Source organism: Rhinopithecus bieti, unplaced genomic scaffold, assembly GCF_001698545.2.
Source record: "Rhinopithecus bieti isolate Rb0 unplaced genomic scaffold, ASM169854v2 scaffold_3875, whole genome shotgun sequence".
Taxonomy (NCBI): domain Eukaryota; kingdom Metazoa; phylum Chordata; class Mammalia; order Primates; family Cercopithecidae; genus Rhinopithecus; species Rhinopithecus bieti.
The window spans coordinates 1,616,467-1,628,367 of NW_016804422.1; the positions used below are offsets into that span (position 1 = coordinate 1,616,467).

General features: G+C 46.1%; 1 protein-coding gene across 3 annotated transcripts in view; it reads left to right on the forward strand.

Annotated features, from left to right (window-relative positions):
• Positions 1-11,901, forward strand: part of USP4 (ubiquitin specific peptidase 4) — a 78,409-nt gene that overhangs the window by 11,882 nt on the left and 54,626 nt on the right. For all 3 annotated transcript variants that reach the window (XM_017868087.1, XM_017868085.1, XM_017868086.1), the window contains exons 3-6: positions 4,365-4,495; positions 6,321-6,447; positions 7,121-7,266; positions 7,397-7,458. In XM_017868087.1, the coding sequence (XP_017723576.1) occupies positions 4,365-4,495; positions 6,321-6,447; positions 7,121-7,266; positions 7,397-7,458 (466 nt within the window). The remainder of the gene's footprint in view (positions 1-4,364; positions 4,496-6,320; positions 6,448-7,120; positions 7,267-7,396; positions 7,459-11,901) is intronic.

Here is an 11,901-nt window from a genome sequence, read left to right on the forward strand (position 1 = left end):
CACTGCACTCCAGCCTGGGCTACAGAGTGAGACTCCGCCTCAAAAAAAAAAAAAAAAAAAGAATATTCATGATTCCACCTGGTGCAGTGGCTTACACCTGTAATCCCAGCACTTTGGCAGGCTGAAGTGAGTGGATCCTTTGAACCCACGAGTTGGAGACTAGGGTGGGCAACTTGGCAAAACCCCATCCCTATAAAAATTACAAAAATTAGCTAGGTGTGGTGGCATGCACCTGTAGGTCTAGCTACTTGGGAGACTAAGGCAGGGGGATTGCTTGAGTCTGGGAGGTTGAAGCTGCAGTGAGCTGTGATCATGCCATTGCACTCCAGCCTGGGTTATAGAGTAAGGCCTTCCACTCCCAACTGCCGACACACATGCACAAAAACATTCATGATTCATGGGAGGAAGTTGAAATCAACATTAATAGGAGTTTGGAAGAAGTTCATTCCAACACTTACAGATGACTTCAAGGGGCTCAAGACATCAGTCGGGGAAGTAACTGCAAAAGTGGAAATAGCAAGAGAACTAGAATTAGAAGTGAAGCGTGAAGATGTGACTGAATTGCTTTATTTTTTATTTTATTTTATTTTATTTTTTTGAGATGGAATCTCACTCTGTCGCCCAGGCTGGAGTGCAGAGCGGCAATCTTGGCTCACTGCAACCTCCGCCTCCTGGGTTCAAGCAATTCTCTTGCCTCAGCCTCCCGAGTAGCTGGGACTATAGGTGTGCACCACCACACCCAGCTAATTTTTGTATTTGTAGTAGAGACGGGGTTTCACCATGCTGGCCAGGCTGGTCTCAAACTCCTGACCTCATGATCTGCCCACCTTGGCCTCTCAAAGTGCTGGGATTACAGGCATGAGCCACTGCGCCTGGCCTATTTTTAATTTTAACTTTAATTTTATTTTATTTCTTTTGAGACAGAGTCTTGCTCTGTCACCCAGGCTGAAGTACAGTGGGGTGATCTCAGCTCCCTGCAGTCTTCGCCTCCTGGGTTCAAGCAATTCTCATGCCTCAGCCTCCCGAGTAGCTGGGACTGCAGGCACACGTCACCACGGCCAGCTAATTTTTGTGTTTTTACTAGAAACAGGGTTTTACCATGTTGGCCAGGCTGATCTTGAATTCCTGACCTCAAGTGATCCGCCTGCCTCGGCCTCCCAAAGTGCTGGAGTTATAGGCGTGAGCCAACTTGCCTGGCCTGAATTGCTTTACTCTTATGATAAAACTTGAATGGATGAGGAGTTGATTCTTATGGGTGAGCAAAGAAAATGGTTTCTTGAGATGGAATCTACATCTGGTGAAGATGTTATGAGCATTGTTGAAATGACAACAAAGAGCCGGGCACGGTGGCTCAAGCCTGTAATCCCAGCACTTTGGGAGGCTGAGACGGGCGAATCACGAGGTCAGGAGATCGAGACCATCCTGGCTAACACGATGAAGCCCCGTCTCTACTAAAAAATACAAAAAAACTAGCCAGGCGAGGTGGCGGGCGCCTGTAGTCCCAGATACTCAGGAGGCTGAGGCAGGAGAATGGCGGGAACCCGGGATGCGGAGCTTCCAGTGAGCTGAGATCCGGCCACTGTACTCCAGCCTGGGTGACAGAGCAAGACTCTGTCTCAAAAAAAAAAAAAAGAAATGACAACAAAGGAACCCTGCCCTAAAAAAGGCTTGTAAGCTAGTCAGAGGGATGATGGGAAACCCTAACCACCTCATGTATGATTTATTTATTTATTTTTGAGATGGAGTCTCGCTCTGTCACCAGGCTGGAGTGCAGTGGCACAATCTTGGCTCACTGCAACCTCTGCCTCCTGGGTTCAAGCAATTCTCCTGCCTCAGCCTCCCAAGTAGCTGGGACTACAGGTGTGTGCTACCACGCCCAGCTAGTTGTATTTTTAGTAGAGACGGAGTTTCACCATGTTGGCCAGGATGGTCTTGATCCCTTAACCTTAAGATCTGCCCGCCTCGACCTCCCAAAGTACTGGGATTACAGGCGTGAGTCACCGTGCCCAGTCAATTTTTTTTTTTTTTAACATTGTTTTGCCCTGAGTTACAGATAAGTTGCACCATAGTGGGTACATTTTACTTTTACAGTTTCATGGCCTCGCCGGTCATCGGGAGAACAGTGGCTTCCACTGTTCTCTGAGTGGGTATTGATGGGCATAGACTTGGCAGGGAAGCTCCCATCACGCTTGGCAGGTGATCAGTCTTCCCTTTCTTTGAGCAAGTGTGTTTCAGACCATGGGTGTTCAGTTCTGGCTCTTGAGTACTGTTGCCTGTCTGGTGGGTGTAAGATGAATGTTTAGCATGTTGCATATGTTCTCTCTCCACTCCACAGGGGATTATGCAGCTGGGCTTTGATTTAGAGTGTTTAAAGCTAAAAATGCTAATTGACTGTTGGTTAAATGAATTTAACTTCAGTGCCTTGTTTATTTAGTTTCTTAAGAAATCTTTCAGAGGAAGACAATTTCTGATTTTAGTGTGTTATCATTAAGAATATTTTGGCTGGGTGCGGTTGCTCACACCTGTAATCCCAGTACTTTGGGAGGCCAAGGTGGGTGGATCATGAGGTCAGGAGTTTGAGATCAGCCTGGCCAAGATGGTGAAACCCTTTCTCTAATAAAAATACAAAAATTAGCCAGGCGCAGTAGCAGGCGCCTGTAATCCCAGTTACTTGGGAGGCTGAGGCAGGAGAATTGCTTGAACTCGGGAGGTGGAGGTTTCAGTGAGCCAACATCGCTGGACTCTAGCCTGGGCAACAGAGCAAGACTCTATCTCAAAAAAAAAAAAAAAGAATATTTTGACATCCGGGTGTGGTGGCTCACTCCTGTAATCCCAGCACTTTGGGAGGCTGAGGTGGGTGGATCACCTGAGGTTGGGAGTTTGAGACCAGCCTGGCCAACCTGGTGAAACCCCATCTCTATTAAAAATACAAAAATTAGGCCAGGCGCAGTGGCTTATGCCTGTAATCCCAGCACTTTGGGAGGCCAAGATGGATGGATCATGAGGTCAGGAGATTGAGACCATCCTGGCTAACACGGTGAAACCCTGTCTCTACTAAAATATGAAAATTAGCCGGGCATGGTGGCATGTGCCTGTAGTCCCAGCTACTCTTGAGGCTCAGGCAGGAGAACTGCTTGAACCCAGGAGGCAGAGGTTGCAGTGAGCTGAGGTCATGCCACTGTACCCCAACCTGTGTGACAGAACAAGACTCTGTCTCAAAACAAAGAAAAAAGAAAAATTAGGCAGGCATTGTGGCGGGCGCCTTTAGTCCCAGCTACTCGGGAGAATGGTTTGAACCTGGGAGGTGGAGGTTGCAGTGAGCCGAGATTATGCCACTGCACTCCAGCATGGGCAATAGAGCGAGACTCCACCTCAAAAAAAAAAATATATATATATAGATAGATAGATAGATAAATATTCATAATGAACAATTTTTATTGTGGAATATGGAAGCCCTTTGTAAATGTAAATTGAAGGTTTTTTTTTTTGAGATGGAGTTTCGCTCTGTCACACAGGTCAGAGTGCAGTGGCACGATCTCAGCTCACCGCAGCCTCCCCTCTCCCAGGTTCGAGCGATTCTTCTAGAAGCCTCAGCCTCCTGAGTAGCTGGGATTTACAGGCACACGCCACCACACCCAGCTAATTTTCTTATTTTTAGTGGAGACGGGGTTTCACCATGTTGGCCAGGCTACTCTCAAACTCCTGACGTGATCCGCCCACCTCGGCCTCCCAAAGTGCTGGGATTACAGGCATGAGCACCTTACTCGGCTTGGAGTTTTTCTTTTCTTTTTCTTTTTTTTTTGAAATGGAGTCTCGCTCTGTCATCCAGGCTGGAGTACAGTGGCACAATCTCGGCTCACCGCAAGCTCTGCCTCCCGGGTTCACACCATTCTCCTGCCTCAGTCTCCCAAGTAACTGGGACTACTACAGGTGCCCGCCACCACGCCCAGCTATTTTTTTGTATTTTTAGTAGAGATGGGGTTTCACCGTGTTAGCCAGGATGGTCTCTATCTCCTGACCTCGTGATCCATCTGCCTCGGACTCTGAAGGTGTTGGGATTACAGGCGTGAGCCACCGCGCCCGGCTGAGTTTTTCATTTTTATCCTCTTCTCTCCCTCTAATTATAGAAGAAATACAAATTCCTCATAAAATGTTTATGGATAAAGACAAACCATGGATAAAGACAAAACATGGATAAAGACAAAAGTCTGCTCTGTATAATGAGCAGTGACAGAATTTTGGAATTTCATACCTGTTTCTTTCTGTAAATAATTTTCTTATTTCTGAAAAGTACATGGAAATCATGTAAAACCATCATTTCTGGGGTGAAGAGCAGTGACTTATGTGCTCTTTTCCTTTTTTAGATCCTGAGAGTCAGACCTTGAAAGAACACTTAATTGATGAATTGGACTATGTATTGGTCCCCACCGAGGCCTGGAATAAATTACTAAACTGGTACGGCTGTGTAGAAGGGCAGCAACCCATCGTCAGAAAAGTGAGTTATGTGAATCGTCCCACCCACTGTCTGCAGATGCTTTCTTTTGGACACTGACTAGTATTTGCTAGGAAAATGAACATACCTCAGTGGTTGAATAGTGATGCTTGAGGCCTTGTTTCTGTATCTCTCTTTTTTTTTTTTTTTTTTTGAAATGGAGTCTCTTGTTGTCAAGGCTGGAGTGCAACAGCACGATCTTGTTTCACTGCAGCCTCTGCTGCCCGGGTTCAAGTGATTCTCCTGCCTCAGCCTCCCGAGTAGCTGGGATTACAGGCGCCTGCCACTATGCCCGGCCAATTTTTGTATTTTTAGTAGAGACAGGGTTTCGCCATGTTGGCCAGTCTGGTCTCAAACTCCTGACCTTGTGATCTGCCTGACTCGGCCTCCCAAAGTGCTGGGATTGCAGGTATGAGCCACCATGCCTGGCCTGTTTCTGATTCTCTTTAGGAAATTGTGGTTGTGAGCAAAGTAGCTCATTCAGGATGTTATCATGAGTGGCCTCTAAACATCAGAGCTGCCCAGTGGCTTGGAATGTGCCCAGCAGTGCTGTGAGAACACTTTCTGGAAAATTCTATGAGAGAAAGTTCACTGGGGGCATATGGACATAATTAATGTCCTGCATCTTATTTATCTTAGAAAACCTTTATGATACTGCTTTTCCCTCTATGCTTAAGAGTCTTTGAGCCAGGTGCAGTGGCTCACACCTGTAATCCCAGCACTTTGGGAGACTGAGGCAGGCGGATCACGAGGTCAGGAGATCAAGACTATCCTGGCCAACATGGTGAAACCTCATCTCTACTAAAAATACAAAAATTAACTATGCGTGGTGGCACATGCCTGTAGTCCCAGCTACTCAGGAGGCTGAGGCAAGAGAATTGCTTGAACCCGGGAGGCGGAGGTTGCAGTGAGCCAAGATGGCGCCACTGTACTCCAGCCTGGCAACAGAGCGAGACTCCATCTCAAAAAAAAAAGAGTCTTGGCCAGGCGCGGTGGCTTACATCTGTAATCCCAGCACTTTGGGAGGCCGAGGCGGGCGGATCACAAGGTCAGGAGATCGAGACCATCCTGGCTAATATGGTGAAACTCCGTCTCTACTAAAAATACAAAAATTAGCTGGGAGTGGTGGTCGGCCCCTGTAGTCCCAGCTGCTCGGGAGGCTGAGGCAGGAGAATCTCTTGAACCCAGGAGGTGCAGGTTGTAGTGAGCCGAGATCCCGCCACTGCACTCCAGGCTGGCGACAGAGCAAGACTCTGTCTCAGAAACAAAAAACAGTGAAGAATAGGCTTCTCTCTGATTTCATCAAGATACTCTTGGTCTTAGTGGGTAGAAAATATATATATATATTTTTTTTTGTGGGGGACAGAGTCTCGCTGTGTTGCCCACTTTGGAGTGCGGTGGAATGATCTTGGCTTACCGCAACTTCTGCCTCCCAGGTTCAAGCGATTCCCCTGTCTTAGCTTCCTGAGTAGTTGGGATTACAGGCACATGCCACCATGCCCGACTAATTTTTGTATTTTTAGTAAAAATGGGGTTTAACCATGTTGGTCAGGCTGGTCTCGAATTCCTGACCTCAAATGATCCACCCACCTCGGCTTCCCAGAGTGTTGGGAATACAGGCGTGAGCTACCACACCCGGCCAGAAAAAAGATTTTAAACTCCTGGTCCAGCACCAGTGGCTTTAAAAATCTGTTCTTTCGATCCCTTGATCAGTAAAGGAAACTGATTATCATGAGTTTTCTGCTTTTTGCTTCTGATAAGATGTGCTTCATCCAAGACTGCCCAGCTGCAAAACCGCTATACCTTTACCCCTGCCTCTTGTTCATAGGTCGTGGAGCATGGCCTGTTTGTCAAGCACTGTAAAGTCGAGGTGTATTTGCTGGAACTGAAGCTCTGTGAGAACAGCGACCCCACTAATGTGCTGAGTTGCCATTTCAGCAAGGCAGATACCATTGGTGAGAGGCTGGGCTGGGGTCCCTAGTATGTGGTGAGAGAGTGTAGAACACTGTGGCTGATGGGAGGGAAGAGGGCATTATTTTATATGCCCTCTTTAGATTTGTTCCCAAATCATCTCGAGCTGTGGCTGCCAGTCCTGACCTGGGAGCCTGTTCCCCCAGGGAATTCTTATGGCGAGAACTCTGGGCCTGCTCCTTGCCCATTGTCTATGATAATGAAGATAAGGAAATGTAGATCCAGAGAAGTTTAAAAATAACTTCTTTAAAAATCTCAGAAAGGTTTACAGTGAGCTACGATCCCACCACTGTACTGCAGCCTGGGCATCAGAGCAAGATCCTGTCTCTAAAAAAAAACAAATCTCAGCCAGGAAATGGCGGAGCTAGCTTTTGAAGCCATATCTGAGTTAACTCCAAAGATAAGCTTTCTCACTTTCTATGTTGCTTTTGCGCTGTAAATGAGAGACAAACATTAGAGAAGAAGCACAGGGAGACTTTCCAGGCGTATGAGTGCAAGAGGCCACCCATGGGAGATGATTGATTTTAAGAGTTATCGGGGTTGAACCAGAGCACCTGTGAGCATCTGAAAAGAAGGAGGATGAGCATTAGTTTGCCATGGCTGTCTTTAGCCTTGCATGTGGACAAAGCCGCAAGTGATATTTCTGCCTGTTCCTAGCAACCATCGAGAAAGAGATGCGGAAGCTGTTCAACATCCCTGCAGAGCGTGAAACACGGCTCTGGAACAAATACATGAGCAACACCTACGAGCAGTTGAGCAAGCTAGACAACACTGTCCAGGATGCTGGGCTATACCAGGGTCAGGTAGGAGGGCCCACGCCATTCCCCAGCAGGTAGCTCTGCCCAGGGTGTGTGGCCAGATTCTTTTTGCTTCTTAGCATGTTGGAAATGCAGTGGTTTGAACTCTCCTCATTTGGTTTCCCCTTTTACTCAGGTGCTAGTAATTGAGCCTCAAAATGAAGATGGCACATGGCCCAGGCAGACCTTGCAGTCAAAGTAAGTGAATTTTTTCTCCCTTGTCATAGGCTCACATGTGCAAAAGAGACAGTCTTTCCTAAGGCAGTACTTGTACTAAGAAAAATTGTTCTGATTTAGATGAAAAACGCCTATTTTGTATATCCAGAGTTCCTGCTTCTGGATGAAGACCCTGGCTTTTGGTAGCAGGGCAGCATCTAAGGGAAACCTGTCAGGATATCTCAGCAAGGTGGCGAGTCTCTCCTCGTGGAGAATGAGAAAAGGAGGAAGGGATCTGAGGGATCAAGTCTAAGGTTGCTGCTCTACCAAGAGGTTGCTTTGTTTTTGTCATGCTTTTATTTTCTTCACCTGTAGTTAGAGGCCTTGATGGATAAGAGGAGGGCTAAGGCATGGGGTTTCATATGACTTAAAAGTGATAGTTGAGGCCTGAACATGGTGGCTCATGCCTGTAATCTCAGCACTTTGAGAGGCCGAGGCAGGTGGATCACCTGAGGCCAGGAGTTCGAGACCAGCCTGGCCAACATGGTAAAACCCTGTCTCTACTAAAAATACAAAAATTAGCCAGGCTTGGTGGCAGGCACCTGTAATCCCAGCTACTCCGGAGGCTGAGGCTCGAAAGTCACTTGAATCCAGGAGGTAAAGGTTGCAGTGAGCTGAGATCGCACCATTTCACTCCAACCTGGGTGACAGTGCAAGACTCTGACCCCAAAAAAAACAACAAAAGGTGATAGCTTGATTCCACCTGTTTCTGCCCAGTGGCGTGTTACTCTTTGTTGCCCTGGGAGCTTGCTGGGTGAATTGTTCAGCTCCAAAACTTGGACTAAAGATACATCTGTCTCAGGAGATGTTCATGTGGTATGTGGAACTGTGCATGTTCCTAGAAAGGGAGATAAAGAAATGATGAATTTTCCTTATGGTATAAGTTTTGGAAATTATATCTGTGTTCCAGTAGTTATGGGAACAATGTTGCGCTCTGTCCTTTTCCCTCTGTCAGGCCTTGGACTGTGACCATTACATAGTAGTGGGGCTCCTAGCTCATTTGAGAACCATGAAAACTATGAGTTCTTAAGAGAAGAAATGTTAGACCCCTGGAGTTCAATCATGGACTCCAGTTTAAGAAACCCTGGGTGCCAGTTGTTGACAAGATGAATAAAATCGCTGTGGTAGGCATAGCTGTGCTCATCTTTACCCTGAGATATCCATATCCTAATTCCTAGAGTCAGTTTCAGAATCTCTCACTATGTCAGGTGACATGGCAAAAGGGACTTTGCAGATGGGATTAAGCATGATGTTTAATGCCTGTAGTCCCAGCTACCTGACAGGCTCAGATGGGAGCATTGCTTGAGTCCAGGAATTTGAGGCTGCAGTGAGCTATGATTCCACCATTGCACTCCTGCCTGGGTGACAGCAAGACCCCATCTCTCTTTTTTTTTCAAAAAAGGCTAGTGCGGTGGCTCATGCCTGTAATCCCAGCACTTTGGGAGGCCGAGGTGGGCTGAGCACCTGAGGTTGGTAGTTCGAGACCAGCCTGACCAACATGGAGAAACCCCGTCTCTACTAAAAATACAAAATTAGCCAGGCGTGGTGGTGCATGTCTATAATTTCAGCTACTTGGGAGGCTGAGGCATGAGAATGGTGTTTGCAGTGAGCCTAGATCATGCCACTGCACTCCAACTTGGGCAATGGAGTGAGACTGTGTCTCAGGAAAAATAAAATAAAGGTACAATAATAATAAGCAAGGTTTAAGAAAGCATCTAATATCTGCAATATTCCAGAGATAAATTCTGGGTAATGCCAGCATAGGTGAGGGGGCAGGAATTAGTATAGAGCAGAGAGAGATGAGAATGTCCAGAACTACTATTCTTGGAGATGAGAAAGGTGAACAATTGTAAGTTCATGTAATTTATGGGGAAAAATAAAAATAGAGATCCTAATAAGTTAATGGAACAACTAATAGAAATGGAAAATTGAATGTATAACTTTGAAACATGCTATGTCAGTTAGGAAAGGCTTCCTGGCAGGTAAGAAAAATCTGCAAATTAGTGTATTAAGCAAGATGGAGGCTTACATCTTTCTGAAAAGAATTTTTGATGTAGGCAGTCAATCCATTGCTGATGTAGCAGCTCCATGGCAGTATTAAACCCACTGTTTTGTCTGACAATTTTGCTTTACGGTGTGTGGCTTCTACTTCAAAGATGGCCACTTCTGGTCCGAGGTGACTGCTAGAACTGCAGTAATTAGACCTACATTCCAGTAGCTGGGAGAGGGAAAAGGGAAGGAGGACCTACCCCTTCCTTTTTAGGACATTTCTCAGATATCATACATCAAACCTTCTTTTACATCTCATTGGCTAATCATATGACAATACCCGGCTTTCAGGAAGGCTGAGATGTACTGTATAGCAGGACTGCATCATGTCCAACTAAAAACTGGGGTTCTCAAACTAAGGAAGGAGGGGAAAATAGCTATCAGGAGGCAACTAGCAAACTGCCACACCTGCAAAAGGAAACTTAATGGAAGGCAAGGATGAAGGGGGAAAAAAACTAAGTAGTATGGTAATTAGAAAACGTGTTAGAACATGTGGAAAAAGGGGGAAAAGAAAACCTGAAATAAGGAGGCTGAATTAAATTCGTTTAAGTCTAATAACAGCATTAGAATCACTGTAGATGAGTTAAATTTACCAACCTAAAGACAAATTCTCAGATCAGACTTTAAAAGACAAATCACACCAGGGATATACAGTGGTGTGTGCCTATAGTCCTAGCTAATTCAGAAGGCTGAGGGAGGAAGCTTGCTTGAGCCCAGGAGTTCAAAGTTACTGTGAGCCATGATTACATCATTTCTCTCCAGCCTGGGCAACAGAGTGAGACCCTGTCTTTTTTTTTTTTGAGACAGAGTTTCACTCTTGTTGCCCAGGCTGGAGTGCAATGGCACAATCTCGGCTCACCACAACCTCCGCCTCCCAGGTTCAAGCAGTTCTCCTGCCTCAGCCTCCCGAGTAGCTGGGATTACAGGCATGTGCCACCACGCCCGGCTAATTTTGTATTTTTTGGTAGAGACAGGGTTTCTCCATGTTGGTCAGGCTGGAGACCCTGTCTCTTAGAAAGAAAAGAGTCAGGCATGGTGACTTATACCTGTAATCCCAGCATTTTGGAAAGCTGAGGTGGGAGGATTGCTTAAGGATAGGAGTTTAAGACCAGCCTGGTCAACATAGCAAGACTCTTGTCTCTACAAATTTTTCTTTTTAAATTAGCTGGGCATGGTAGCTTGTGCCTGCAGTTCCAGCTACTTGGGAGGCTGAGGTGGGAGGATCCCTTGAGCACAGGAGTTTGAGGCTGCAGTGAGCTGTAATTGTGCACTGCACGGCAGCCTGGATGACAGAGCAAGAGCTTGTCTCAAAACACACACACAAGAAAATAAAACAAGGCTGGGCGCAGTGGCTCATGGCCTGTAATCCCACTTTGGGAGGCCGAGGTGGGTGGATCACTTGAGTTCAGGAGTTCAAGACCAGCCTGGTGAACGTGGCGAGACCCTGTCTCTACTAAAAATACAAAAAATTAGCCAGGAGTGGTCGCGTACACCTGTAATCCCAGCTACTTGGGAGGCTGAGGCAGGAGAATCACTTGAACTCAGGAGGCAGAGGTTGTAGTGAGCCGAGATGGCACCATTGCACTCCAGCGTGCGTGACAGAGCAAGACTCCATCTCAAAAAAAAAAAAAGAGACCAAACATGTTTAGTAATACATTGTGTGTCAAAGACACAGAGAAGTTGAAATTGAGGGAATGGAAATAGTGGCTCATGCCTGTAATCCCAGCACTTTGGGAGGCCGAGGCAGGCAGATCATGAGGTCAAGAGATCAAGACCATCCTGGGCCAACATGGTGAAACCCCATCTCTACTAAAAATACAAAAAAATTAGCTGGATGTGGTGGTGTGCTCTTGTAGTCCCAGCTACTCAGGAGGCTGAGGCAGGAGAATCTCTTGAACCTGGGTGGCGGAGGTTGCAGTCAGCTGAGATCACGCCACTGCACTCCAGCCCAGGCGACAGAGCAAGACTCCGTCTCAAAAAATAAAAAAAAACATACATCAAGGGAATATGTTATTGAAGGATGGTCACTAGTTGGCTTAGTAACTTTTTAAAAACCTACCAATAAGGTCAGTTTTATATATTTATCTTTTTTGTTTTTTTGAGACAAAGTCTTTCTCTGTCACCCAAGCTGGAATGCAGTGGCGTGATCCCCTCCCAAGGTGCTGGAATTACAGGTGTAAGCCACCGCGCCCGGCCTATATATTTCTGTTTATTTATTTATCCCTTAACAGTCCTCCCTCCAATTTAATATATTTCTTGGCAGAGGATAGTAAATGTTTCCATGGATGGATTCCTTGGTTGTTGTTTTTTTTTCTTTGTTTTTTGTTGTTGTTGTTGTTTTCTTTTTTCTTTTTTTTTTTTTTTTTTTTTTTTTTT